The 16554-nt window shown below is 36.3% G+C and overlaps 2 protein-coding genes across 2 annotated transcripts; both read right to left on the bottom strand.

Annotated features, from left to right (window-relative positions):
- Positions 1-202: 202 nt before the first annotated feature.
- On the bottom strand, positions 203-1165 carry LOC100342861 (olfactory receptor 10AG1-like). Its single transcript, XM_002708916.3, has one exon. The coding sequence runs from the start codon at positions 1154-1156 to the stop codon at positions 203-205; it is 954 nt and encodes a 317-aa protein (XP_002708962.2). The 5' UTR covers positions 1157-1165.
- Positions 1166-14851: 13686 nt separating this feature from the next.
- On the bottom strand, positions 14852-15844 carry LOC100343117 (olfactory receptor 5W2-like). Its single transcript, XM_008272920.4, has one exon. The coding sequence runs from the start codon at positions 15827-15829 to the stop codon at positions 14852-14854; it is 978 nt and encodes a 325-aa protein (XP_008271142.2). The 5' UTR covers positions 15830-15844.
- Between the last annotated feature and the right edge of the window lie 710 nt (positions 15845-16554).

Below are 16554 nucleotides of genomic sequence, written 5' to 3'. Positions count from 1 at the left end.
CTGAGAAAGTAGTATTCTTTAGGCATGGAACACTAAAGATAGATCAATTGTCCAAGAATAGGACATTTCAGGTCAATGTTTAAAATAAAAAAAAATCACAGAACAAATTGGAAGTGTTTGATTTCTGGAAGGGGGAATGTGCAAATATGAAATGTTTCACTGATAACAGTTTGACAAGTACCTAAAACATCTACAACGGAACTCAATGCACCATTCTGTTAAGAAACAATTTTCTTAGTGCTGCAATGACATCCTTATTCCTAAGGCTGTATATCATGGGATTAAACATGGGAGTCACAATGGTGTAGAAAAGAGAGAGTAGTTTGTCAGTTCCTGCGGAATGATTGGATTTGGGTCTCAGATAGGTGATGGTAGCAGATCCAAAGAATAAAACCACCACCAGCAGATGGGAGGAACACGTGGAGAAGGCCTTAGCTCTTCCTGTGGCCGTTGGCAGCCTCAGGATAGTGGAAATGATTTTGCTGTAAGAGGCAAGAATCAGCATAAAAGGGACTGCAGCGACCAACATAACAACTACATAGACAGACACCTCATGCACAGAAGTGTCCCCACAGGCTAGCTTGAGAATGGGGGGTATGTCACAGAAGAAGTGGTTAATTAGGTTGGAGTTACAGAAATGCAGGGAGAATATTTGCCATGTTTGTCCTATCTGGACTGGGATTCCACTGACCCAGGAGCTAACTGCCAGCTGAACACACATCTTGTGGTTCATGACCAGAGGGTAGTGCAGAGGGTTGCAAATGGCCACATAGCGGTCATAGGACATTACAGCCAGGAGGAGGCACTCAGTGGTCCCCAGCATAAGGAAGAAGCACATTTGGGTGGCACAGTCCAATAGCGAAATGCTTCTGTCCTGAGTCCAGAGATTGAACAGAATCCTAGGGAGGGTGACAGACACGTAACAGATTTCCAGTGAGGAAAAATTTGCCAGGAAAAAATACATGGGTTTCTGCAAGGCAGGCTCAAGGCTCGTTATTATTATTATGAGGCTATTTCCAGTTAAGATCGTCAAATAGATGATAGAAAACACCGCGGAGAGTAACCCCTGGAGTTTTGGAAGGTCAGAAAATCCCAGGAGGACAAATTGCTTCACTGTGGTAATGTTGACTTCTGCATTTTCATCTTCACGTTTCATCTGTAGAAATGATTTAATCAGAAGTACAAATTATGTTCCTGCCTCTTACTTTGTTTTGCTAGGTCTAAACCAAAATGATATAGCCCATTTTTCTAATACTTACAAGATCAAAATTTTTAACTTCCAGGAATTCTAATGGTTAAGTGTAGTTTTTTTCATTACTAGAAGTATCCCCATAAAAAGTGTTACTCTCTTTTTTTTTCTTCGAACGCTTACATTTCTTTGTTTCTGATGATGAAATATATTATTTATTTATTTATATTAAGATTTTAGTTATTTATTTGAGGGGTAGAGTTACAGATAGAGAGAGAGACAGAGAGAAATGTCTTCCTTCCGTTGGTTCACTCCCCAAATGGCCACAAAGGCCGGAGCTGACCAATCTGAAGCCAGGATCCAGGTGCTTCTTCCTGGTCTCCCATGTGTGTGGAGGGGCCCAAGCACCCAGGCCATCCTACACTGCTTTCCCAGGCCACAGCAGAGAGCTGTACTCGAAGAGGAGCAGCTGGGACTAGAACTGACACCCATACGGGATGCTGGCACCGCAGGTGGAGGATTAACCAAGTGTGCCACAGCACTGGTCCCGAAATATATTATTTAAAACTTTTCTATCCATGTAAATCCCAAAAAGCTCAAAATCTGAATTTATGTTCAAAATAGCAATGATTTCTTCAAGTTGTTATGTTTTTGTCCTTATTTCTGAAATATGTTTTTAATTATTATTAATTAAAAATTCCCAACACAGTCAATGTCTTATAAAATATTCAAATTGTCTTTAAGGATGAAATTGGTTCATTTGTATACATGGTAGCTTTTTATAATATTTTCAAAGTTCTATTCAGCTTTGACATTCTGCACATCTAAATACTTTATTAATAAAAGCATATTAGTAACATTACCATTAAAAACAAGGAGATTCAAAACCTTCATGGCAAATACATTTTATGAAAATTTTTAAAAGCATTTTTGTGTTAAAATAAACCTATTTTCAATTCATTTTCCATGAGCTTTTTGAAGCTCCTCATATTGTGAGATTTTTTTTAAAGTGGGTTTGCATTTCAATGTAAGGTCTGTGAAATCAGCACCCGTACTTTTTATTTATGTTTTATAGTTGGATAAAATGATATCAAATGTGTTTGTTCTGTCCAAGAATCCTCCTGAAGTAGGAATCAGCCTCACCTGACTTCTATCTGAGGAAAGCAAATCTAAGTAGAATATGCACATCTGAATTACACATTTATTGTATAAAAGATATATCAACTGGCATCTGATATTTAATCACATTATACAAGTCCTCACTAATCACTATTATTCTATTGACTTCATGTGCTTTACAGTCTTTTCCCATGGTTTCTTTGTGTGTATGCAAATTAACATGTTAAAATATGATTATGCTTACTATCTTCTTTTCCTACCTCTATTCCTGTGATATAAGCTGCTTTTGATAGTTTATACATTTTTCTATGCATTGTATAGTATATTTGATTACACTTTGCATCTACTAATTATTTGGATAAATTACAAGTCAAATTAGTTGCTTCTTTGTGTTAGTGCCCACTGGTCCCTAGCCAATATTTAGTCTGTGTTGTAGATTAAACATGCATAGGTGGGTTGGTGGGTGGGGGTGTATGCATGTTTGGGGCCTGGTGATGGAGTGTGGGGGTGTTTAGGAATGGTAGTTTTTCAATCACTCTTCCATAAGTAGTGCTTCAACTTATTGTTTTCAGTATGTACTAAATAGCTTCTTCCATTTTATGTGTTAACTCCCTTGAAAGCCAGAAGAAATTAACTTATGTCATAGAGGAAAAAGGCCTAAAAACACATTCTGGGAGTGTTAAGTGTGTATGCAGATTTAGATTTCAGCTTCAAAAACCTCACACAATGGGACAGTAGCAATAGTCTTTGCAAAACCTGTGTATCCTGAAGATTTTCTTTGAGAAAAAAAAAAAAAACTAAATATAAATTTACTTTATCTTCTACAATATTCCAGACTAACATTAAGATGTTTAAGATATTAAAAGCATTTCATATTTTCATATGTTTCCATTGAAAATGTGACTGTAGAGAATTTAAAATTTCTGTATCTGTGTCTCTATTATGGTAAGAAAATAGTAGCTAATAATGAAATTACCATGATTGGATTTCAAGTGGATAAGACTACACAGGTATGCTTTTTTTTCAGTATACTATCCTGAAAAGATTAGTCACATTTTATTTAAATAGTATTTCAGTTTAATTAAATCATTAACAATGATCACAATAAAGCAGAAACTCCTTTAATACTAGTAGGATTGGACATAAATGCATTTCTTTTTTTTTTCAATAAAGTATTAATAAGATATTTTAATGAGAAAAAAGCAAAACAAATCTTAGTCTCATGTTTCTCTCCAAAGACACTGAAAACTAGTTTTTCCCTGACCATCCCTTCTAACCACAACTTTGTGACCATGTATTAAAGGCCAGTTTAAGGTTTTTTTTTTTAAAGTTTAAACCTTTTTTTAAAAGATTAAATAATAAGGCTAGCAAAAAGGTACTCAATACATACTTCCCATATATCAAACAAGCTAATATTTCAGTGCTATAAAACTATACAGAATATATACAATACACATATATTCACAAAGCAAATACTATACGTTCAGGACATATTTGAAAAAGCATGATATTCACATTGATTATAGTAACTCTAAAAATGCTTGTAATGTTGAAACAGCAATTTATTAAAAAATGCATTCCAATAATGTCAATTTACTATCTTGCTCATTGGTTGTAGAAAGCCATGTATTTTATGAAATACTAGTCCATGAATTAATGCATATAAAATATGTTAACATCTAAAATAATGATGATAATGATGAGACTGATGATAATTTTAATGCACAGGCTCATTATATGAACAAGTACTTTGCATTTTGGCATTATTTAACTTAAAAATAAAGTAAGAAAATAACGGACAGTATTTGAATAAATGTTTTTGAAGTTGAAAAACAATAGTAAAACATTTTAAAATTTTCTATAATTAAGTGCTCCTTTCTGGTGTTAAAAATATAGGCATTTAAAAATAAGTTTGCGTTGGACTAAAGTAGCTCATGCTTACCTATTCTGAATGACGTTAAATATAATACTAACCTTTAATGACTGTGGAAAAAGAAAGGAAAATGAGAAAGCTTTTTTTAAATGTTAGCGAACATATTTGTGTGTGACAGATATATTTTTATATAATCAGCTTCTTTCATATATTCTGTTGTAATAGCTAGTAATACTCTGAACATACTAAGTATTCTCTGCCCTGGGGATCAACTCCATTCCCATGTAATCTTCTAATTGAAGTAAACCATTCTGCCTGCCACTCAAAGAGTTCGGTGTAAGAAACAAAAATACACTGGCTGCACCAATTCTTTAAATTTCCAGGCTCTATTCATTTTTTATAATCATTAAGAAATATAAGCATTAAAAACATCAGAAAAGTTTAACTGCATTTTTCTTATGATATAAACTAAAATATTTTTTAAAAATCAAATATACAGTGCTTTAAACTAGAGGGACTTCTATTTCTCTGTTATTGAATATTCAGATGTAAGAGTTGTAGTGCTGAATGGAAAGTATGGTCATCTTTAACATGAATCTTTTTTTTTTTTTTTTGACAGGCAGAGTGGACAGTGAGAGAGAGAAAGAGAGAAAGGTCTTCCTGTACCATTGGTTCACTCTCCAATGGCCGCTGCTGCCGGCGCACCATGCTGACCTGAAGCCAGGAGCCAGGAGCTTCTCCTGGTCTCCCATGCAGGTGCAGGGGCCCAAGGACCTGGGCCATCCTCCACTGCACTCCCAGGCCACAGCAGAGAGCTGGACTGGAAGAGGGGCAACCGGTACAGAATCCGGTGCCCCGACCGGGACTAGAACCCGATGTGCAGGCGCTGCAGGCGGAGGATTAGCCTATTGAGCCACGGCACCAGCCCAACATGAATCTTCTGTCTGTGTATCCACATTGGTCTCATCAGACTCAGACTACTAATATGGGAGGAAAGTGAAGAGAAGGTCTCTTACGTCTACTTTTTTTAGTTGTTTAGACTAGAGAAGGCATGCAGAATTCCCAGGCTAATCCTTCATCTAAAATTTAAACATAAGACCACACTAAGCTAGAAGAGAGGCAAGAAAGCATTCCTGGTCTGCCATCCGATTGGATAAAATTCTCTATTTCTGTAGAGACTTTTTCCAGTGGTCAAAATCTAAAATCTTCAAGTACGGTCAAAGACTTACTTATAAAATAACAGAATAAATGTCTGTGACACCTGTACTATAGATACAGACACGGAGAAAGTACAATGGAGGAGAATGTCTACTCTAGCTATAGGAAACATGAATGTATTTGCATGCGTGTATTTATAAAGATTAATGAATTAGCATTTTTCAGATTTTAGAAGTGTCATGCCTATATACCAAAATCTATTATAACTATTCAAAGTGTAGTTTTATTCACCAATTTGGTATTATGTCATTTTGTGGTTTTTCTCACTTTTAACTTTCACTATTACAATGTGTAACATTATCTCATTTTGGACCAAATTTACATTTTAATAATGGTTAAGAGTGATGAGTAACTTGCACGTAATTATTTGTCTTCTGTATATCCCCTTTTGTAAAGTATCTATTCAAATATTTTGTACATTTATTAATTATTTCTTCTCTTACAGTTGTGCTTTCAAAATTCCTTGCACTTCAAGTGCATTGAAAATATTCTCCCAGCCAGTATTTTCATTCTCTTAACCATCCATACCTTTATTATCATCATATTAAAATTTATAGTGGTTCTGGTTTATTTGTTTTCCTCAATTTCTCAGTGTCTTCTACTGGAGATTGGAGAGTACAGAAATGGACTTCTTTTTAAAATTTTATTTGTAGTATACAAATTTCATGTATTTCCTATATACATTTTTAGGAACATAGTGATACTTCCTACCCTACCTTCCCTCCTGCCCACACTCCCACCCTTCTTCTTCCCTCTCCTATTCCCACTCTTAACTTTTACAAACATCTATTTTCAGTCCACTTAATACTCATAACATTAACCGAACACTAAGTAAAGAGTTAAACAAATAGTATGAAGAAAAAACAAAAACAAAAACCCTGCTCCTCAACAGTAGAAATCAGGGCTATAAACAATCATCAAATCTTGAACTGTCAATTTCACTGCAGTACATTACCTATTAGGTACTCTAATTTGTGTGCAGCAACCCATTTTACCTTTGTAAGTAAAATCAATATGCATGTCAGTGCAGAGATTTCTTTCTGCTTGTTCCAACCACAGGGGAACTTTAACCCAATGATGGGATAGTTTCTACATAAAATGCAGTAGGACAAGGACCTCTCCTTGGTAGAAGCATTTCTTCCATGTGCATGAGGCTTCCAAACACAACAGGCTCAATATTTCAAGGATATGAATCAAAAATACTCTCAGTGGATTATGACGTATAACAGTTGTAATTATAAGAAGGGACACTCTGACCTCCACATTTTATTTACAGTCTGATTAATTTTGATTGTAGGTAAAAACCATGTTGATCTAGGAGTTTTTGTATCATAAATATATACCACATACCAATGTGGTTTTGTTTTGTCAGACATCATGGTCATACAGATTCAGCAGGATATTCTATCAGCATGAGGCAGGACTCAAAAATCAAGCTCCTGTAGATCTGACTATCATTCATCTCATGATCTGATTATGTATCCGACGCTAGCTCCAACCCACATAAGAACAAAGAACATCTACACCCTAATCACACAGCAAGAGATCTCCCACTGCTAGCTCACATGAGCATAGCAGTCCAACGCGTGTGATAAGTGACCTCCCTGGGGCGGCAAAGGGGAGCAGTCCTGCTGTTTTGAATGTGACACATAGAAAAGAAACAGCAAAAACTGTGGAGAACACCAGTGCTGGCACAAATTGGTGTGCATTTGCCATGTTGACAGAGTCACACCTGATTAAAAACCATCATCTAGTTCCCCTCATTGTGCCAGTTTTTGGAAATTTTGATTATTTATTTTTAATCTAGCATCTAGGATATATACAATTATTCATGCCTATGTTGATTTTTAACCATTATTTTAAGCATTATTTTAATGAAAACATGATTTAGTGGGAAGACTAAGCATTTCTATAGATGTATATGTAAATATATATACACAACTGTATCATAAACATACAAAAGTGTGTTCATATTATACCTTAAATTTTATAAAATCAATGATTTTAATAATTTTAGAAATCTAAGTTCTCAGGGACATCAATGAAATCATTTTTAAACAAGGAAAAATTCAATCCTGATGGCTAGTATAGAAAGAATAAGAATAGCTATTTGCAGAAATGTGGTTTCTTTTTTTAAGCATTATTTTATTCATAGGAAATGCAGAGTTACAGAGAGATGGAAAGTCACCGAGAGAATCTTCCATCCACTGGTTCACTCCCCAAATGGTCACTGTGGCCAGTGCTGGGCCAGACTGAAGCCAGGAGCCAGAAGTTTCCTCCAGATCTTCCATGTGGATGCAGGGGCCCAAGAACTTGGGCCATCCGCCAGTGCTTTCCTAAGCATATTAGCAGAGAGCTTGATCGGAAGCAGAGCAGCCAAGGCTCAAACCAGAACCCATACAGGGTGCTAGCACTGCAAGTGTAAACTTAACTCATTATGTCACAATGCCAACCCCAGAAATGTGGCTATATTTGTTTAAACTGAAAAACTGAACTTAATCAACATTGGGGTAATGAAGGTGCGATGGATGAGCACTGAATTGTACCATTCCAGGGAGTAAATGGAAAAATCAGAAAAATAATCTCCACTGAAATTATGCAAACTGGCAGCCTTGGGGAAGCTTTCTGGATTGACCATGTCCTAAGTGATATTTTATAATGTATCAGTCAAGAAAGTGCTCTTACAAGTACATATTTCTGTGTTCATTAAATGCCTCCTCTCTACTGATATTTCAAGTTGGGTAACAACAAATAGCCACATCAGGTGCATACCTTGAGTCTAGTTGTGATTAATCCAGCAAGTGTGCAAGTTGAGGACAGAGATAAGTAAGATATGTTTGGCATGTAGTTGTTTATGCATTGAGTAGTCCAGACATTTTCTTGTCATTTTTGAAACCCCAGCTGGGAGTTGTGTTTTCCGCTTGCTTGCATGGGTGCTTCCCATTTGTTTGCTTTCTTCGTTGTACACACCCCTTGCTTTCTAGTGAGGTGGGGATTTCATCAATCTAATACCACTGAAATGAATACCCTTTTTATTTTTGGCAAAAGGGATTCTCAATAATTTGATTTAATTCATTTTAATGGAAATTCTTATAGGCAATAAACTGTGCATATTTATGGGTACTATGTAAGGTTATGATGGATGTATGGATTGTATAATCTCCAGTCATGGTAAATATGTCTATCTCCTTAAATGTTTAATAATACTTTATAGTGAAAACATCTAAAATTGTATCTTCTAAGTTTTGTAGAAATATTTACGGAACAGCAGTATTGACTGCAGTCACTCTATAGTGGAATACAATCAAGTCTTCTTATTCCTATCTGGCTATAGCTTAGTAGCCATTAATCAGCCTTTCCACACATCCTCTATTTTCTCACCTTCAGAGAATCTGGAAACCACCACTATGTTTTTATAATGTGAGGTCACCTTTTTTTCCAAGACTCTTTGTATAAGTGATATCATATGATATTTGTGTTTCTGTGATTGGTTTATCGTGCTTAATGTAATGACTTGGATTTCCATGCATGATGTGGATGGCAAGATTTAATCATTTTTAAGGAAGAGTATTATTCCATTGTGTGAATATGCCACAGTTTCTCTACCATTCAACATGGATGGTAACTTAAGTTGATTCCATTTCTTGGCTTTTGTGAATAGTGCTGGAACAAACATTGGAGTCCAGATGTCTCCATGACACACTGATTCTGTCTGCCTTGTACATATAGTGTATAGTTGGATTGCTGGATCATACGGTAATTCTATTTTTAGTTCTTTGAGGAAACTGCATACTGTTTTGCATAATTTATGTCCTAATTTACGTTTTCATCAACAGAATTCCCCGTACTCCAGATCCTCACCAACACTCCTTATTTTTCACCTTTTTTATATTAACCGATCCTACTGGAGTGAAGCAGTATCTCACTGTTGTTTGATTTGCATTTCCTTGGTGATGACTGTTGTTGAGCATTTTTCATGTACCTGTTGGCCATTTGTGTGTGTTCTTTGAAAAACGTGTTTAATGCATTTTTCCCAGAAACCTTTTATTTAAGGTATACAAGCTTCAAGCATTTCATAAATACTTTAGGAACCTGGTGATTCTTCCCACTCGTAGTCCCACCCTTCTTCCTCCCTCTCCTATTCCCATCTTATTTTTTACTAAGATCTATTTTTTTAACTGTATATACATAAGATTATACTAAGTAAAGAGTTCAACAATTGTATAACACCTTTATTTTTGCTATGAATTAGTATGTACTTATATTTGCTATGTACTAACTCCTTGTTCAATGTATAGCTTGTAAATATTTTCAGTCAACTTGCAGATTGTTGTTTCTTAAGGGAAACTAAATATGTTTGTGTATTTCAATGTTTGTGGTGATCTTAACTCTAAAATGCCCATGTAGTCCAGTGGAGATATTGATGAGGGTAAGCTCAAACCACCTAAGTGATTAGCAGCAAGTACTCCACCAATCTTAAGAAACACGCATTTGTATTACCCAAGAGCTTTACAGATCATTATTTCTTCTCTAGTGCATATATGAGGAATATGAAGTTGTTCTTGGTCACAGTTTTCTGCTGTCTTTTCAGGCTCATTTTTCCTTCAAGTACTTCCTCATCCTCAGGGATGCTAAATTCCCCAAGGTCACTTTCTGTTTTGTCACGACCCAGGGTGGTTTTCCTTTCTTTTTAGTAAATCCAGGTAAAATTCACATGGTGGAAAATTCTCAGCACTGTATGACTATCCCCTGCCTGCTTAGAATATTTTATTCCACCCATAACAACCCACTCCCTCTCCCTCCCTTCAACATCCAGTACCTTAATTCTTTTTTCTATCTGCAGCATTGCCTATTCTGTTTCTCCCTATAAGTGGATTACACCACAAATGGATCTTTGCTCCTGGATTCAATGAGTTGGCTTGATGCATTCCAGTTTCCTTTATGATGCAGTATGTATCAAGAAGTTAAAACAGCATCAGCTTCCTAAGGAAGGGGCTCCTGCAGGTCGAGCTGGCGGAATATCCCCCACCCACTCTGATTTGACTGACTGCCACCCACTGCCACTCCAATTTAAAGTATCATCTGTACAGCAATATTAATGAATCAAACTGGATGATCAAATGCAACTCCCACAGGGTTTTGGGTTTTCATGGAGAGTGATGCTCTTAAACAATTGAAAAAATAATGTCTTCAGGAAAATTTTATTCATTAGGAAATAATTTAGTGTAAAAACGGTAAATAGACTGAGGTTTTGTGGTGCTCCAGTGACTCGCAACACAAATATAGTAAGTAGTTGACAGCCACCTAGGAAACTGCCTTCTTCAGAAAATAACAATTTACCTGCCTCCTGGCATATTTTGAAAAGTTTGTTGCATGATACTGATATTAAATCATAATAAGTGCTGGAAGAAGGACTTGATATGCCTGTGGATTAATAAAGATATTTTTGTCCTATAACCAAGGTAGTGCTTTCAGTAATGCAACAATTAGTTATGTACTTATATAGTCCATAAAATTTGTGCATTATATTAATTCATTTTACAAACATATTTTCAACACTTACTGGATACAAGAAACCACTAGATTTAAAAATAAAACAATCATACCTGGCTTAAAAGTTGAAAGTCAATTTATTTTTAGAAAACCTCTTTAGAGTATAATGTATGTACAAGAAATGATCATTAAAATATATATTGTCAATATAATTTATTAATTGAGGAATAGAAACATCTCTTCACTGAGAACCAAATTCGAAAAAATCATTACTAAATCAGCAAACTATGGACCATAATTTTTTTTGTTAGAACTCTGAGCACTGTTTTATTAACGTCTTAACTATGATTGCTTCTGTGACAAAAAGAAAAACCTGAGAGATTGTGAGAGCTCATATGAACAGAAAACACTGAAGTACATACTGTAAAATCTCAAAGGGGAAGTTTGCAACTCCTGATATAATATGTGGATTGCTTACCATTTTATGCTATTAAAATAATTCAGCGGTGAATAACTTTCTATGTCGTTATGTGGATGTAGTCATTCATCTTCGGTATTCATGGAGGGATGGGGTCTTCGGCATTTAAATGTACAGCTCTGTAGGTTATCATCACACAGTTTTACAAAGCAACCATTGTCTAAGTGGGTCGTAAGACTGTACTGAGGCTTTAATTTTATTATTTCTGCATGAATAGAGGTATTTATCCACCTCCAATAAAGTCTCTGAAATTTTGATTTTGAATATGACTCAAGTTAAAAGGACCATGTTTCAGTGTTTGACCTTCTGTAATTCCTATTTTCAAACATACATCGTTGTTACTATTTCAAGTCAAGATAGCCCAAAGATGTTAGTTCAGTTCTTTTGTATGAAGTTGAAGTGACCCAATTTTTTTTTCTGTTCAAAAATGTTTCAATAATGAAAACACATTCCCGAAGAAATATAACCATGGTTTATAGGTTCAGAAAGAACTAGCTGGAAATGACTTTAAAAATAGTCTATGTTACTTCCATCTTTTTCAGAGGAGGACATGCATTCTATAAGGGAAGATTCACTTGTTAAATACCACGGTAATTTACAGTAACATTTGTTAAAGTGTTCATAGTAGGCTCTAGAGTATGAGAGAGAAGGATGTCCAGGGAGATTAAAAGTTGCTGCATCTGACTTTAATACAGGACAAAATTGCTACTTACTGGTTCATTTGAACATTAATACTGTTCTATTATAGCCAAAGTATTTATATAGACTACTATCAGCATGGATCTATTTGCTGTATTATTATAATACATGTAATAAATATACCATTGTCTTCTGTTAAGGGAGTTAAGAGGCAAGAGCAAAGGAAGAATTCAAGATACCGGATAGTGACTGTTATTTAGCTCATTATAAGCAGTCTCTGACAATATTGTAGAAAGACAGTAATTTTTATCATATCATCATTGAATATGTAAAAAGACTTTGGTTTAGAGATATGAGATGTGAGGGTCATCAAAAGAACATGGCACGGTTGCTTGGGACACGCACAATTCTCACACTGGAGTACTGGAGTTGGAGTTCCATCTTGTGATTCCAGCTTCCTGATAACACTCCCTGTGGGTGGCAGTAGATGATGGATCAAATGGTGAGTGCAGCTGAAATGTGGGCGATCCAGAAGAAGTTTTATCCTCCTGGATGCAGCCTGACCTAGCCTAAGCTGTTGCAGGTATTGGAGAAGTGAACCACTGCATGGAAGATTTTCACTCCCATCTCTGTAAATGAAGCTGAATAAATAATTTTTTTAACTTTTATTTAATGAATATAAATTTCGAAAGTACAGCTTATGGATTACAATGGCTTCCCCCCATAATGTCCCTCCCACCCACAACCCTCCCCTTTCTCGCTCCCTCTCCCCTTCCATTCACATCAAGATTCATTTTCAATCTCTTTATATACAGAAGATCAGTTTAGCATATATGAAGTAAAGATTTCAACAGTTTGCACCCACATAGAAACACAGTGAAAAATACTGTCTGAGTACTAGTTATAGCATTAAATCTCAATGTACAGCAAACTAAGGACAAAGATCCTACATGAGGAGTAAGTGCACAGAGACTCCTGTTGTTGACTTAACAAATTGACACTCGTATTTATGACGTCACTAATCACCTGAGGCTCTTGTCATGAGTTGCCAAGGCTATGGAAGCCTTTTGAGTTCACCGACTCTGATCATATTTAGACAAGGTCGTAGTCAAAGTGGAAATTCTCTCCTCCCTTCAGAGAAAGGTACCTCCTTCTTTGATGACCTGTTCTTTCCACTGGGATCTCACTCGTGGAGATCTTTCATTTAGGTTTTTTTATTTTTTTTCCCCAGAGTGTCTTGGCTTTCCATGCCTGTAATATTCTCATGGGCTTTTCAGCCAGATCCTCATGTCTTAAGGGCTGAATCTGAGGCCTGAGTGCTTATTCTTAAGTGTTGAAACTTAACTGAAAAATGATCGCTGTTAAATATAAGAGTGGGAATAAGAGAGGGAAGAGATGCGCAATTTGGGACATGCTCAAGCTGACTTGCCCCAAACAATAGAGTTAGAAACATACCAGGGGATTCCAATTCAATCCCATGAAGGTGGCATGTAACAATGCCATCTCACTAGTCCAAGTGATCAATTTCTGTTCACAATTGATCATAATGATAGGACTAAAAGCCAAAGGGATCACATAAACAAGACTAGTGTCTGCTAATACTAACTGATAGAATAAAAAAGGGAGAGAACGATCCAACATGGGAAGCGAGATACACAGTAGACTCATAGAATGGCAGATGTCCTAAACAGCACTCTGGCCTCAATAAATAATTTTGAAAGTTCATGGCAAATAGGTCTAAAATATTAGTTTAGTTTGGTAGAAATAGTTTATAAAATGTGCACTGGAGGGGTCCTCATTCATGGAAAATGTGTGCCAAGAAAAATCTAAGCCGGCGCCGCGGCTCAATAGGCTAATCCTCCGCCTAGTGGCGCCGGCACACCAGGTTCTAGTCCCGGTCGGGGCGCCGGATTCTGTCCTGGTTGCCCCTCTTCCAGGCCAGCCCTCTGCTGTGGCCAGGGAGTGCAGTGGAGGATGGCCCAGGTGCTTGGGCCCTGCACCCCATGGGAGACCAGGAAAAGCACCTGGCTCCTGGCTCCTGCCATCGGATCAGCGCGGTGCGCCGGCCGCAGCGCGCCGGCCGCGGCAGCCATTGGAGGGTGAACCAACGGCAAAGGAAGACCTTTCTCTCTGTCTCTCTCTCTCACTGTCCACTCTGCCTGTCAAAAAAAAAAAAAAAAAAAAAAAAAAATCTATGATGTAGTTCGAAATCTTTTAACCAAACAAAGCTTATCTACTAATTCCACTTTCCCCATGAACATTCTAAGTGCCCTCATAGTAAATGAAAATAATCAGCATTTAAATAGGCAGGCTAATACAGATGAAGAGTTTGATGTTGTGTTGTCCATTTCTGTAGAATCATAGATAGAACAGGCATTGTAAGCTGTTTACCCAATGTTTTATTTATTTATTTTAATATTGTAAATTTACTAGAAATACTCCCAATAATTTGTCATTCAATATCGGACATTCAGGGAGTTTACAAGGATTAAAATCAATGCATTCTATTTTTGGAATTTCAGAAACTACAAAGCATCTACATGTTCAAATATGCAATTTAAGACGCTTAATAAATCTACGGATACCTGAAATAATGTCTGAGTGAGAAGACAATAAATTTTTGGCACATTTGAGAGTTAGGAATATTTTCCACAATTTTTTCTCCAAATATGGATTAAAAACACATATCTAAACATGACATGTTTGGGGAACTGCAATATTTCCTGATCAATAATTTTATTTGGAGAATTGTAATATTTCCTATTCATCAGTTTTAAAAAAGTTCTCATTTTTTAAACTATTTGTCACAATTTCATTTTCTGTGTACCATGCAATATAAATTTTACAAAGGAACAACTATGAATTTTATGTAAACAGAATCTAAGTATTCAAGAACACATTTATTTTTCAGTTTCTCTAGGCCCTCTTTCACATCCTTGTTCCGCAGGCTGTAAATCAGAGGGTTCAACATGGGAATCACCAGGGTGTAAAACAGTGAGGTCATCTTGTCCTCATCTAGAGAGTAGGAAGAACTTGGCCTGAAGTACATGAAGAGCATGGTGCCCTGGAAAATCGCAACTGCGGTTAAGTGGGAGGTGCAGGTGGAGAAAGCTTTGAACCGTCCCTCAGCAGAGCGGATCTTCAAAATGGATGAGATGATGTAGCAATAAGAGACAAGAACTCCTGAAATGGTACTCAGTTCAATAAAACCAAAAATGGTGAATAATACCAGCTCATTGACTTGAATGTCAGAACAGGAAAGGAGGAACAGTGGAGGCAAATCACAGAAGAAATGATTAATCTCATTAGACCCACAGAAGCATAAGCGGAATGTTAACGATGTATGTATCAATGCATCTGCCATTCCCACCAGGTAAACCCCAGCCATGAGCAGGGAGCACACCCTGCTGGACATGTTGACTGTGTAGAGCAAGGGGTTGCTAATGGCCTTGTAGCGATCAAAGGCCATCACTGCCAGCAGCAGACACTCAGAGTCTGCAAAGATACAGAAGATCAGGAACTGCAGAGCACAGCCATAGAAGGGAATTGACCTGTCTGTGGCAAATATGTCCACCAGCATCCTGGGTCCAATAGCAGTGGAGTAGCAGAGGTCACAGAACGAGAGGTGGCTGAGGAAAAAGTACATTGGGGTGTGCAGCCGGGAATCCAGTCTAATTAAGATGATCATTCCAAGATTTACCAGGATATTAATGAGATAGACAAGCAGAAACACACTGAAAAGGATCAGTTTTGTATCAGTGTTAGTAGTGATTCCCAGGAAAATGAATTCATTTAAGGAGGAACAGTTTCCTCTGTCCATTTCTCTTTATTCCTGTTTAACGTTTGAAGAAATGATAAAACAATTACAGGTAGATGTTGAATTCTTCTCTGCATCTGTAAAATATCAGTAAGAAAACACCATGTGTATTTGCAATTTTGATTTTAGTTCTCAGCAAAATAACCTGTCATGTGTTACTCTGCAAAGAGGCAGAATAGTTGATAATAATAAAGAAATTTAAGCTAGCTAGTTGGAAACTTTATTGAAATCTAGATACCATTCATTAATTGTGAAACTTCCTACAAATTTATTTTCTTCTCTTTGCTTTATCTTTCATATCACAGGGAGTGCACTCATATAGTTAATGTATCACTATTTCATTAATCAAACATAATGCAAGAAAAAATTATACAGTCATACTATAAGTAACAGAACTACGCATTTCTTATGCCTGTGAGATTTACAATAACAAGAAAGTAACTACAATCATTATGTTCTCCAAATAATTGAAAAAATTTATTATTGCATTAATTCTAAATAAAATCAATATGTCATTGGTTGATGATAAAGTGAGTTACTATGTTATTATGCACTGTTTCTGGTCTATGCTGTCTTTATTATTTAATAAGATATAAAATATATATTATTAACTTATATATTATTATTGATTTATTATGTGCTCATTACCATTTACATCAGAAATCTGGTACCGAAGGATGAGTCTCCTCTTAATTCAAAGTGAAGTGCTAAAAAGTAGACTCACCACT

This window comes from Oryctolagus cuniculus, chromosome 1 (assembly GCF_964237555.1).
Source record: "Oryctolagus cuniculus chromosome 1, mOryCun1.1, whole genome shotgun sequence".
Taxonomy (NCBI): domain Eukaryota; kingdom Metazoa; phylum Chordata; class Mammalia; order Lagomorpha; family Leporidae; genus Oryctolagus; species Oryctolagus cuniculus.
Note: the sequence above shows the minus strand (reverse complement) of the source record. Positions and strands in the feature narration are given on the sequence as shown.